Here is an 11,433-nt window from a genome sequence, read left to right on the forward strand (position 1 = left end):
GGCTGCGTCAGGCTGAGTGTGACGATTGAGTGAGCACGGAGTAGCAACGGGACCATTGGTACCGTCGCCCGATAGAGGGCGTCGCTGCGGCCGGCGTGGCAAGACATTTCTGGCTTGAGATTAATTTAATCCCAGGACGCGCTGTCGAGCTTAACTACACGCTGGGAGGATCGCGCCGCGCGTGAGCCGCACCAAATGCGGCTCAATTGAGTTACCCGGCACGAAGCACATTTTCTCGTCGCTGCCGCCGTCGCAGCGTACCGCATCATGGACTCAGACGCGCGACAGCCCCGGCGCAGGATCGAGGCCGACTCGGACGAGTCCGGGATGGACGGATCGGATGTGGAGATGGCCGGTGCCCGCGCGGGCGAGGCGCACCTCGATGGATTGTTTGACGACGCCAGCGGTGACGAGGCCGCGGCCGGGTCCGATGTCGAGATGAAGGACGAGCCCGCGGTGGCCGGCGGCAGCGACGGCAGCGGCGCCGAGGACGACATCTTTGGCGGTGACGATTCCGAGGACGAGCGGTAGGTGTGTGACGCGACCGCGCTGACCGGGAAGACCGTACGGTACGCAGTACGACGACGACGAGCCGCAGATGGAGGAGGTCGAGCAGCAGGAGATGGAGCTCACGCTGCCCAAGTATCTGCCCGAGCACAGCGGCGAGGCCGAGAAGCTGATCGCGCGCGTGCCCAACTTCTTCTCGATCGACTACAACGCGTTCTCGCCAGACACGTATGCCACCGAGAACACCGAGGGCGACAGTGCGAGCGCCCGCCAGGCTCTGCACGCCAAGATCCAGAACGTCATCCGCTGGCGGTACGTGCGGGGCGAGGACGGCGTCCTGCGCAAGCAGTCTAACGCGCGCTTCATTCGCTGGTCCGACGGCTCGCTGTCGCTCAAGCTCGGCGCCGAGATCTTCGACATCAACATGAAGCCCGTGCTGGACACGTACCTGGCGGTGTCGCACGAGAACCAGGAGATCCTGCAGGCGCACGGCAAGGTCACCCAGGCCATGACGTTCCTGCCGACGTCGACCTCGTCGTCCACACACCAGTGGCTGTCGAAGCAGCTCGGCAAGGCCCAGGTCAAGGTCCGCAACGTGCACGACTTTGCCACGCTCGAGGATCCCGAGAAGGTCAAGCGCGACGCCGAGAAGGCCGAAGAGAACCGGCTGCGTGCCAAGAAGAAGCTCGAGAACTCGCGCCTAGCCCGCGAGGCCCGCGAGGCTGGTCGCGCCGGCCGTCTAGGCTCCCAGGGCCCCGCGCTGAGCGGCCGCGGCGACGCCGGCTTCGAGGACGACGGCATGGGCTACGGCCGCGACAGATACGAGAAGGACGACTTTGTGGTCTCGTCTGAGGACGACGACGAGGAGGACGAGCGTGCTGCGCGTCTGGCCCGCGTCAAGAAGCAGGGTGCGGACAAGTACAAGAACCGCCGGCGCGACTCGGACGACGACGAGGAAGAGGAGGAGGAAGAGGAGGAGGAGGAGGAGGAGGAGGAAGAAGAGGAAGAGGAGGAGGCTCGCTTCACCGACGACGACGACGTCCCCGATCGGAAGCCCTCCCGCTCGGACTCGGTCGGCGACGACCGGCCGAAGCGCCGCCGCATCGTGATCGACGAGAGCGACGACGACTAGTCTGTACGATATTGCCGACAGCACTGTACAATACATATGTAGCCCATACACCCTTGATCCGCGCCAGCTCCGGCCCGGCGACGGCCGGCTGGCGCAGGCACCGCCGGCCGTTGCGTCGTCCGCGGCTAGGCTCGTGCAGCGCGTGCGCACGCCTCTGCGTGCGACCGCCGCCGCCCGCCGCCGCCGCCGTCCACGACCGCCGCTGCTTGTTAGGGTTTCGCACACTAGGGCTTGACTTGGGACATGGCGTATATAAGCCCGGCGCCTCCCAAAATTTTTTTCTTCACATCATCAGGTATGTACCCCCGTCGCTACAAGGTCGAGCAGAGCTAACAATGCACAGTAGTGGTTATACTTAATCTTATAATTAACGTATAATTACAACAGCGGAGCTGCGTACTCTGTACGCGCAGTTGAGGGTTATTCTTGTCGTTCGCGGCGCGTAGGTTGTCCTCCGTTCCCTGCTCCCTTGATTTATGTTCTTTTGCCCTTTCGACGATGTTTCCTTGACGTGACTTCAAGTCCGGCAGGGACGAGGGGTTGAAGTTATATTCATGCGTCCTTGCGGCGTATTCGTAGTCAATAAACTGTTTGCATCTACTACTGCTGTGTGCTACGTGGCGTTGGCGGCTGAGGCCGGAAAATTTTGAGGGTTTAGGGTTGTGGACGCGTATGCCGGCACGCCCGGCCCTGGAGCCGCGGCTCGCCAGGCCCGGCGCACTCGTCGTCCCCCGTTAGACCATTCCCGGCGGTGTCGGCGAGGGCTTGCGTGGCCCGCCCGCTGGTCGGTTCATCGCCGCGCGAGTGGCCGTGGCGGCCGCCCGCAGCAACAAAGAACCCCGCGTCTGCGCGCTACGGCAGCGTCAATTGCGTCTGCAGCCGGCACTGCCGTCGCCGCCGACGCCCGTAGGCCGTGGCCAGCCGGCCGTGCGCCGGCCGCCACGTCGGCAGCCGGCGGCCGCCATTGTGCGCGCCATTGCGCGCCCATTGGCAGCGTCCGCGCGGCCGCGATCTGTCAAGGAAAATCCTGTTGAAGCTCAATAGATACACGCACATTGTACACTGTCCAGCGCGCGCCCAGGCCCGGCCACAGCAGCATCTGCTCGTCCCGGCTGGGCGTCTGCCAGCGCTGGCCGCGCCGCCGATCTGCCGTCGGCCGATCAGGCCGCGCCGGCCGTCGCCGTCCTGCCGGCGGCCGGCGGCAGCGCAGATGCATCCGCATCCGCCGCCGGCCGCCAGCCCGTCGACACACGACCACCCTCCGCCGCGCTCACGCCCGCAGGTGGTGCTTCGGCCGCGTGTTGACGTTGACAAAGTGATAGACCATAATCAAGCCCATCATGACGACGCCGAGCGTCGTCGCAATCGTGTCCAGCTGGTTGTCGGTGATCATCGTGGCGGCCTCGTTGTTCTCTGGCAGTCGTCTCGGGTGTGACCGCGGCCGCAATTTGTCGTCAAGAGGCTGCGGGTGCGGAGGCCTGGTGGAAGATATTCGTGGAGGTGGCTTTGGAGGTGTAGTATGTATAGCACACACACACAACCAAATCCTAGACTTAGTGAACTATTCTCGACAAAGACGACACGAAAAAAAAAGCAGCGAAGGAAATTTGCAGCGACCGCACCGGCCATCGACAGAGAGGGCGATCTGCAGCACCACACAGCGCAGAACGCAGCAATCCTTCGGCAGGTTCCGAACAACAGGCAGCAGCAGGCCACGGAGACTTGGGCGAGCACAGATCGGCGGCGGAGAGGACAGCAAAGATGCCGCCGAAAAACAAGCCGGAGAAGGCCCAGGTGGCCAAGAAGCAGCAGGCCGTGGCGGACAAGACGTTCGGCCTGAAGAACGTACGTGGACGGGCGCGCGGGACTGACGGGCAGAAAAACAAGTCGGCCAAGGTGCAGAAGTTCGTGCAGCAGGTCGAGTCTCAGGGCGTGTCGGGCCTGCAGAAGAAGAAGGAGGCCGAGAAGGCGCGGCGGGAGGCCGAGAAGAAGGCCGCGGAGAAGGCGCGAGCGGAGTCGGCGGCGCTGCTGAACCCGGCGGTGCAGGTGCAGAAGGTGCCGTTCGGCGTGGACCCCAAGACGTAAGTGCGGCCGCGGACGAGCTGACGGTAGGGTCGTGTGCGCGTACTTCAAGAAGGGCGTGTGCACCAAGGGAAACAAGTGCAAGTTCAGTCACAACCTCGACGTGGAGCGCAAGACGCAGAAGAAGGACCTGTACACGGACGACCGCGAGAAGAAGAAGAACGAGATGGACGACTGGGACGACGAGAAGCTGAAGAGCGTGATCGAGTCCAAGCACGGCAACCCCAAGACGACGACGGTAGGTGGGCGCGCGGGCGCGCTGACGGCAGAACATCGTGTGCAAGTACTTCATCGAGGCGGTCGAGAACCGCAAGTACGGCTGGTTCTGGGTGTGCCCGAACGGCGGCGACAAGTGCCAGTACAGGCACTCGCTGCCGTCGGGGTTCACGCTCAAGACGAACGAGCAGAAGGCGGCCGAGCGGCACGCGGCGTCGCTCAAGCCGGTGATCACGCTCGAGGACTTCCTCGAGACCGAGCGGCACAAGCTGGGGTCGAACCTGACGCCGGTCACGCTCGAGTCGTTCACCAAGTGGAAGGCGGACCGCATCGAGAAGAAGAAGGCCGAGGCCGAGGGCCAGAAGAAGAAGGACGAGGCTGCGCGGTCCGGCAAGTGGCTGTTCGAGCACGGCAAGTTCGACAAGGACGACAGCGACGAAGACGACGACGACGACGCTGCGTGGAACATGGACGACCTGCGCCGCCGCGCCGACAGCGTCGACGGCGAGGACGCCGAGGAGACGCACGCTCCGGAGGTCTACTAGGTCTCGGCCCGCATGCGTCCCGCCGGCCGCGCCGCCGGGGCGCCTACGTAAAAGCAATACACAGTTCAAACAGTCACGGTGTAGTCTTTTGTTACTATCTCACACGCCTACGCCTTGGGCGTCTCGTCCGCGACCAGCTCCGGCGGCTGCTCGTCGTCCGAGTCGTCCGAGTCGTCCGGCAGGCCCATGGCCGACGGACCCGTCGGGGGCATGCCCATGCCGCCCATCTCGCTCTGCAGCGCCGAGAAGTCGAGCCCACCGGCGCCGCCCATGCCGCCCATGCCGCTCAGCGCGCTCAGGTCGAGCCCGTCCATGCCAGGCATGCCGCCCATGCCGCCCATGCCGCCCATGCCGGGCATGCCGGGCATACCGCCCATGCCGCCCATGCCGCCGAAGTCGTCGTCGGCGGCCGCCTCCTGCTGCTCGTCCTCGTCGACCCACCGGTCAAAGTCCGTCTTGAGGAAGTGGTACTTTCTCTTGTCCTTGAGCAGACGCGGCCAGTACTCCTCCTTAGCCTCCTTCTTTCTGAGCACGAAGTACACGCCCCGGCCAGAGTGGCTGTGCGTGCTGTTGTCGACGTCGATCTCGTCGAAGAACTCCAGCTCGATCTCGTAGTCCTTGCCGTTCGAGCTCGCGCCCTTGAACGACAGCGACGTCGCCGTCAGCTTGATCTCGGGCTTGGCCACGTCCGGCGTGTTGAGCGTGAGGAAGATCACGTTCTTGGCCTCGTCGACCGAGTTGGAGCGCTGGGCCCAGAGAACTGGAGTCAGCGCGGCGCGAACGGAGACTTACCTTCAGGAGTGACGGGAGCCATTGTGTAGATGTGCACTACTTGGTCAGCGTCTGATCTGCAGTCCGGCGGGCCGCACGCGCGCGAAACGGCTGGCGGACGCTGCAGAAGGCTGCGGACGCTGCGCCATGTCGCTGGGCGCGTCCGAGCCCGTCTGCCGGTCCTTTGCCGGCACTGGACGGGCCACAGATCCGCCTGCGGCCGCCCGTCGATGCCAACTGTCCGCCACTCAATCGCAATTGATCGCGCCGATCCATCGCCGCTGAGGCACTGGCCATCTTCCGCGCCAAAACTCACCTGCAAACTGTGGTTTTCGTGAAAAAAACTGCGTGTGTGGATGTGTACAAGGGAAAGAAGCAGCTTGGTGTACAAAACGCGGCTTTTTACTAGCAATTTCGTACCTCTAAAACTCGGCCAAAAAAAACTCGTGATGTCAGACCAATACAGACGTAACCAGAACATTCTTCACCGTTCTTTGTAGCCCGACGGCTGGCACAGACGACAGCGGTGACCAATCCGGCACCCCAGGGCAGCTATGGGACGCTGCCGCGCGTGGCCAGATGCCTGCCGGCGGCGGCCTGCGGGGGATACCCACAGACGTAGACGAGGTCTGACGCCGCACGGCGTGCGGCGCGTGGTGCGGACACGGCGAGCCGCACAGAGTGCGGCTCGGAGAAGCTGGCGCCACGAAGAGGCGCCGACAGCGTCAGCTCGGCGGGCCCGCCACCGGAGGCTGTCGGCGTGCTCCGGCGGCGCGATCAAGATGAACTGCCGCCGAGGAGGTCGTGCGGCTCGTGCGGCTCGCGAGGCAGGAGGTTCGTGCGGCTCATGCGGCTCATGCGGCTCATACGGCTCATGCGGCTCATGCGGCTCATGCGGCTCATGCGGCTTCTTCGCACTCACATTGCGCCCGCAGGACTCGTAGTACCTCTGGGAGCCCCGACGGTAGTTGCGCCTCGTGCGCCGCCCGCAGGGCCCACCCTCGACGGAGTCGCCGCCGGAGGCACGCCGACAGCCTTTGACGGCGACTCCGCCGGCTTTAGGCAGACCGTGCGGCTCAGTAGTCCAGCGCCTTGAATGGCTTAATTGCGTCTACGGCCGTGAGCGGTGGCTATCGCGGGCCGCTGCCCGCAGCCACCCCCAAGGCATACGCGCACAGCGACGCCTGCAGCCTCCAGCGACGATCCCGTCGAGATGCTGCCCGTCAGGGGCTCGTGCGGCTCAGTCGCTATCTCGAAGTCTATATTACACCGCAATGCACATGCAACGAGAGGGCACTCAATCAGTGGCCCTTCTCAAGAGAGTTCAAATAGTCCTGGACCAAGGCATCGCACTCGTCGCGGACGTCCTCACCAATACGCCACATGCGGAGCTTAATGCCCTGGGGAAGCATCATGCGCGCGCGGGCAACACGGCGCTTCCAGTTCTCGAGCCGCTTATCGGCGGTCTCGACGGCGGCGCCCGGGCCGGACCGCGTGAGCAGCGAGCCGGCGGCATTGCCAATGTGCGGGCGCCCAAAGCCGATGCCGCCGGTGCTCATGCCTCCGAGCAGGGGCCCCTCGCGCTTCGGCTCGAGCACAGGCTTGCGCTCGGGCGCCGGCGGCGGGCGCGGCGGCAGCAGCGGCTTGGTGATGCCGACGTCCTGCGCCAGAGAGGCACCGCTGGCCTGGGTCGCGTTGAGCGAGCTCGAGAGCGAGCTGCGCGGCGGCGGCCGGGTCTCGGGGCTCTTCTTCATCGAGTTGACAAAGTAGTCTTCCTGGTCGCGGATGGTGTGGCCCGGGGTCTCGGGCTCGTCGTCGTTGAACGTGGACGAGAACTTGGCGAGCCGCTCGGCCATGGGCGAGATCGTCGACGCCACCGAGGTCGAGAGCACATTGGACGAGCCCGGCGAGCCCGAGCCGGACGGCGCCCGCAGGCCAACGGGCTTGCGCGGCACCGTCGGGTGCGCCTTGGCGCGTTCGCGGCGGCCGACAAGCAGGCTGCTCGTGCTGCTGACGCTGCTGCGGATGCTCGCCGCGTCGTCGCTCGCGCCGGTCGCCGCGCTCGCCGCGGCCGCGCTGTAGACGCTGCGCTGGTCGCGCTCGCTGCCGGACCAGCCGCGGCCGTCGTGGTCGCTGCCGGACCACGCCATGTTCGTCGGCGTCGGCTGCGCCGTCTGCGCCGTCTGCGCGCGCATGCCCCGCGGCTTGGGCATCAGCGGCGGCGGGCTGTGCGGCCGCTGGTAGTACTTGCTGTCAAGGTCAGGACCAGATCGCTTCGGAACGCAAATGCTGCCGCAGAAAGTTGAATCGTCTACTAACAGGTCATCGATCTCGTCCGGCCGGGGAACCGAGCTCGTGAAGAAGCCTTGCAGCTCCGAAACAGAGCAGAAATCGTCGTCGTCGGTGCACATGGTCGTCACGTCGCGGATGTAGATCGCCAGGATGTTGTCCGGGAACGCGCACGCCAGATTGACGTACGCCTCCAGGTCCATCTCGCCCGAGTCGCCGACGAGCACAAACTTGCGGTACGGGAAGTCCATCAGGATGCTCTCCAGGTTGAACTTCTTCTTCTGGACCTTGGGCTCGAGCAGGCCGTAGAGGAACCCGTTGTAGTGCTTGAGGTGCATCGAGCCTCGCGGCAAGCCCGCCCGCCGGAGGAACTTGGCGATCGACGGGTAGAGCTGCCACGGCGAGTTGGACACGTAATGGATCTGCACGCCCTTCTTGTCCATGTCCTGGAACCACTCGGCCACGCCCTTGATCTCGAGCTCGGCGTAGTCCTTGACAAAGACGTTGCGGAAGATGCCCTTCTTGGCGCCTGGGGTCAGTAAATGCCGCGGGGCCACCCACCTGTGATGCCGGTGTGCTTCACCGTGTCGTCGATGTCGCTGATCATGCTCACGCCGAACGGCTCGACGATCTTGACCTCCTCGATCGAGACCAGGTTCTCGCCGCACTCGACGACGACGATGGCGGGGTCGTAGTTGAGCCGCAGGCGCACGCCAAAGTGCCCGCTGTCGGTCGTCAGCACGTTGTACGTCGAGTAGTTCTCGGTCGCGGTCGAGCCGACCTGGATGGTCACGACCTCGTGCGCCAGCGGCTGCGAGATGAACGGCGCGATGCGCTCCTGCAGCGCCTTGTCGGCGTTGTAGATCGACTTGAACGACAGCAGCTGCGGCCGCTGCGGCCGCTGCGGCAGCGGCGGCGGCGCCTCGGCCGCCGGCACGGCGCCGTACGACGCCACGCTGCTGCCGAGCAGGTTGGCCTCGGTGTTGGACCGCGTGGGCGAGAACCGGCCGGGAACCGTGCCGGAGCCCTTGAAGTTGGCGAAGTACGCGTTCATGCTCGTGTTGATCGGCGACGCCGACAGCGGCTCGCCGGTCGCGTTGACCGCGACCAGCTGGCTGTTGGACTCGGCGTTCATGAGCTGGTAGAACGACTGGGACCGGGCCATCTTGCGCACGCTGGCGCTGGCGCTGGCCGAGCGCCCGACCGACGCCCGCCGCTCGACGACGCGCGTCTCGTGGTGGTTGTCGACGACCTCGACCTCGTCGTCGCTGTCCGAGTCCGAGTAGTCGTCGTCGGACGACTCGTCCGACGACGAGAACGCGACCGAGTACGGCCGGTTGATGCTGCCGGGGCGGCCGCTGGCCATCAGCGGCTGCCGCTCGGCGCCGGAGCCGCCGGACGACGGCCGCGACGGGAAGGCGCCCTGGCGCGGCAGCGTGCCGCGCGACAGCGACGGGTTGCGGGCCGCCGCCAGCGACGACGACAGGTTGCCGGGGCTCGTGCCGAAATTCGACAGGCTCGGCGACGACGGCGAGCCGCCCTGCGCCCGGCGCGGCGAGCCCGGCCCGCCGGCCGACGCCGCGCTGCTCTTGGGGATCGACACGGCCGCCGTCGTCGGCGACGGCACGTCCTGGTACCGCTTGTTGTTGTACCGCGACGACGGCGACGGCGGCCCGTCGCCGGCCGGCGCCTCGGCCTCGTCCTCACCGACGCCGACAATCTGCCGCACGACCGACGTGAACAGCCGGTTGGTCCGGTTGGGCGTGCCGCGTGCGTACACCCAGCCGCGGATGTCGATCTCGACGAGGCCGTTGTCGAGCCGCCGGGCGTACGACGGGAACAGCACCAGCTTCTCGCCGTCCTTCTCGTCCAGCCGCTTGGCCGGCAGGTCGTCGTCTGCGTCGTCGTCCGCGTCCTCCACCTCCACGCCGCGGCCCCGCATCTGCCCCGCGGGCTGCTGCTCTTGCGCGGCCTTGGCAAACGACGAGAACGACGTCGACGACAGCAGCCGGTAGATGCCCTGGTTCGGCGCCGGCTGGCTCGGCTGGCCGGCCGCCGGCCGCCGCCGGCCGTCGCTGCGCTGGCCTATGAGCTCCTTTTGCTGGCTCTGCAGCAGCTTCTGATACTGATCAAACTGGTCCTTTTTGGCCCGCAAATACTTGGCGACCTTCTCGCGCTTCGACGGCGGCGGGTCTGCCGGGATGACCGCGTGAAGGCCCTTCGCCGCTGGTGTGAAGAACGACATCGTGCGCCCACCGGTGCCGCTGCGCGGGCGCTCGTTCGCGTGCGTGCCTGGCTGGCCGGATGGACTGGGGCACTGTGGGGGGCGTGGCCGTCGTTGGCGCCGCTCTGCGCGCTGGGGGGCCTGCTGGGTCGCTGGCGAGAGGTCTGGTCAAGCTCACGACGGGTGCGGGAAGCCTACCAAGAGCGCTGCGTTCATTGACCGCGCCGGATCTGTTCTTTGTGCCGTCGATGCCGCCGCTAGGTGTGCACACAAAGGTGGCCGGAGCGTATCATCTGAGCAAAACCTCGCCCACTTGACCTAGCCCTAACCGGCCTGAGTCGCCGTGACATGTACGCTTAGCCGATAAGATTCCATGGCCGTGATGGCCTTAGCCTGGCCCAGCTAGAAGCCGCATTTGTGAGGATGCGACTGCCCTGCTCGGCATGGTGGCCACGCCGGCTAGAGCGCTTGCCGGTGCTGACGGCGACCGTAGCAGGGCTGAGCCGAGCTTTAGCGAGCGGCAGCGGCCGAAGGCGGACGGCCGTGGCGGCGCACTCGTGCGGCCGGTGGCGACGTCGGCGTTGGCCGCGGCTGCGCAGCTGGCCGCTGGAGCGCTGGAGCGGCAGGCGAGCCCGCAGCGAGCCCGCAGGCGAGCCCGCAGGCCCACTCGCCGGAGGCGCGCCGGGCGCCCCGCACCGTGACCGTATGCGCGGACCTGGTGCCCCGCCAGGACGGGCGACCGGCGGTATGCGCTGGCCGCGGGACGGCGCGGGCGGCGGTGCCGGCGAAGCAGTCACAGATGGGCGGCCGCACGGCTGTCGGATACGTGACACGGGTGTAGGCAGCCGTGGGCGACCCGGCGACCTGGCGACGGCGACCCGGGCACGGGCGGTGGCGCGACCCGCCGCGGACGACCCGGCAGGAGCGGCCCGGCAGGAGCGGCTTGGCCCGCAGGGGCGTGGCGGTGCGGTGCCGGGCGGTTGGAGCCGCGGCCGCATGCGTCAATGGGCAGCTGCACCGCCGCACCGGTATGCCGGCCGGTACGAGGTACCGCAGGCGGGTACGCCAAGCCACAGCCGTGCCCCTGCGACTACACGGCTCGGGTGTGGCGCGGTTCCTGCGCCTGGTGGCTGGAGCGCACGTCCGTCCGGTCTGCGCGCGCGGGCCGCGGGTACCATGGGCGTGGGGGGCCGTAGCTCCTGCCGTGTTGCCGGCCGCACCTGCCACGGCACCGCTGCGGCCGCGGCTCCGTCGCCGCGCCAGCCGTCCTGGCCACGTCGCCGCATTTCTATCTGATAGCACTCGCCGCCGGCGCTCGGCGTCCGGCTAGGCCGACGCACCTAGCCTCCTCTATCCTCTGAGATAGCATTTCGCATATTTGCTCATCGCGCGTATCCATATATGCTCGCCGCCATTTGGCGATGGAAGCCCATGGATCGTTCTGGGGCTGCCATACGTCGGCCCGGCTGCCGGGCACGGGCGGTCAACGGCGCGCGGGCATAATACGCGCTCGCCCAAGCCGACCACGTGCGGGCGTCTGCGGCTGGCCGCGGCCAGCCACACGAGCCCGTTCAATCGGGCAAGCGGTCGCGTGAGCCGCGCGTGCGGCTCAGTGCTTCTACAGCCGGAGCTGGGGGTCTGTTTTCATACACATTGTAGCTAAAAGA

The 11,433-nt window shown here is 66.7% G+C and overlaps 4 protein-coding genes across 4 annotated transcripts; 2 read left to right on the plus strand and 2 right to left on the minus strand.

The window, feature by feature from the left end:
• Window positions 1–348: 348 nt before the first annotated feature.
• On the plus strand, window positions 349–1,639 carry V1510DRAFT_363619 (Leo1-like protein-domain-containing protein; the record flags this gene model as incomplete). Its single annotated transcript, XM_066931143.1, has 2 exons — window positions 349–527; window positions 562–1,639. 2 exons carry the CDS (start codon window positions 349–351, stop codon window positions 1,637–1,639), a joined length of 1,257 nt encoding a protein of 418 aa, XP_066789793.1.
• Window positions 1,640–3,200: 1,561 nt separating this feature from the next.
• Window positions 3,201–4,566, plus strand: V1510DRAFT_415061 (uncharacterized protein). The gene is made up of 4 exons (XM_066933526.1): window positions 3,201–3,484; window positions 3,518–3,720; window positions 3,752–3,959; window positions 3,991–4,566. Exons 1-4 carry the CDS (start codon window positions 3,401–3,403, stop codon window positions 4,480–4,482), a joined length of 987 nt encoding a protein of 328 aa, XP_066789794.1. The 5' UTR covers window positions 3,201–3,400; the 3' UTR covers window positions 4,483–4,566.
• V1510DRAFT_429590 (HSP20-like chaperone) lies at window positions 4,547–5,725 on the minus strand. Its single transcript, XM_066935321.1, has 2 exons — window positions 5,275–5,725; window positions 4,547–5,242 (listed from the first exon to the last, which is right to left on the minus strand). Exons 1-2 carry the CDS (start codon window positions 5,294–5,296, stop codon window positions 4,590–4,592), a joined length of 675 nt encoding a protein of 224 aa, XP_066789795.1. The 5' UTR covers window positions 5,297–5,725; the 3' UTR covers window positions 4,547–4,589.
• Window positions 5,726–6,554: 829 nt separating this feature from the next.
• Window positions 6,555–9,787, minus strand: V1510DRAFT_402466 (uncharacterized protein; the record flags this gene model as incomplete). Its single annotated transcript, XM_066932104.1, has 3 exons — window positions 6,555–7,503; window positions 7,573–8,071; window positions 8,104–9,787. The coding sequence occupies 3 exons, from the start codon at window positions 9,785–9,787 to the stop codon at window positions 6,555–6,557; spliced, it is 3,132 nt and encodes a 1,043-aa protein (XP_066789796.1).
• Between the last annotated feature and the right edge of the window lie 1,646 nt (window positions 9,788–11,433).

Source organism: Dipodascopsis tothii, assembly GCF_038497935.1.
Source record: "Dipodascopsis tothii strain CBS 759.85 unplaced genomic scaffold V1510scaffold_10, whole genome shotgun sequence".
In the NCBI taxonomy this organism is placed as follows: Eukaryota; Fungi; Ascomycota; class Lipomycetes; order Lipomycetales; family Lipomycetaceae; genus Neoaidaea; species Neoaidaea tothii.

Coding starts and splice junctions, on each gene's coding strand:
- V1510DRAFT_415061 (XM_066933526.1), top strand. CDS start 3,401: ATGCCGCCGAAAAACAAGCCGGAGAAGGCCCAGGTGGCCAAGAAGCAG. Junction 3,485..3,517: donor AGACGTTCGGCCTGAAGAAC/GTACGTGGACGG, acceptor ACTGACGGGCAG/AAAAACAAGTCGGCCAAGGT. Junction 3,721..3,751: donor TTCGGCGTGGACCCCAAGAC/GTAAGTGCGGCC, acceptor AGCTGACGGTAG/GGTCGTGTGCGCGTACTTCA.
- V1510DRAFT_429590 (XM_066935321.1), bottom strand. CDS start 5,296: ATGGCTCCCGTCACTCCTGAAG. Junction 5,243..5,274: donor GGCTCCCGTCACTCCTGAAG/GTAAGTCTCCGT, acceptor CGCTGACTCCAG/TTCTCTGGGCCCAGCGCTCC.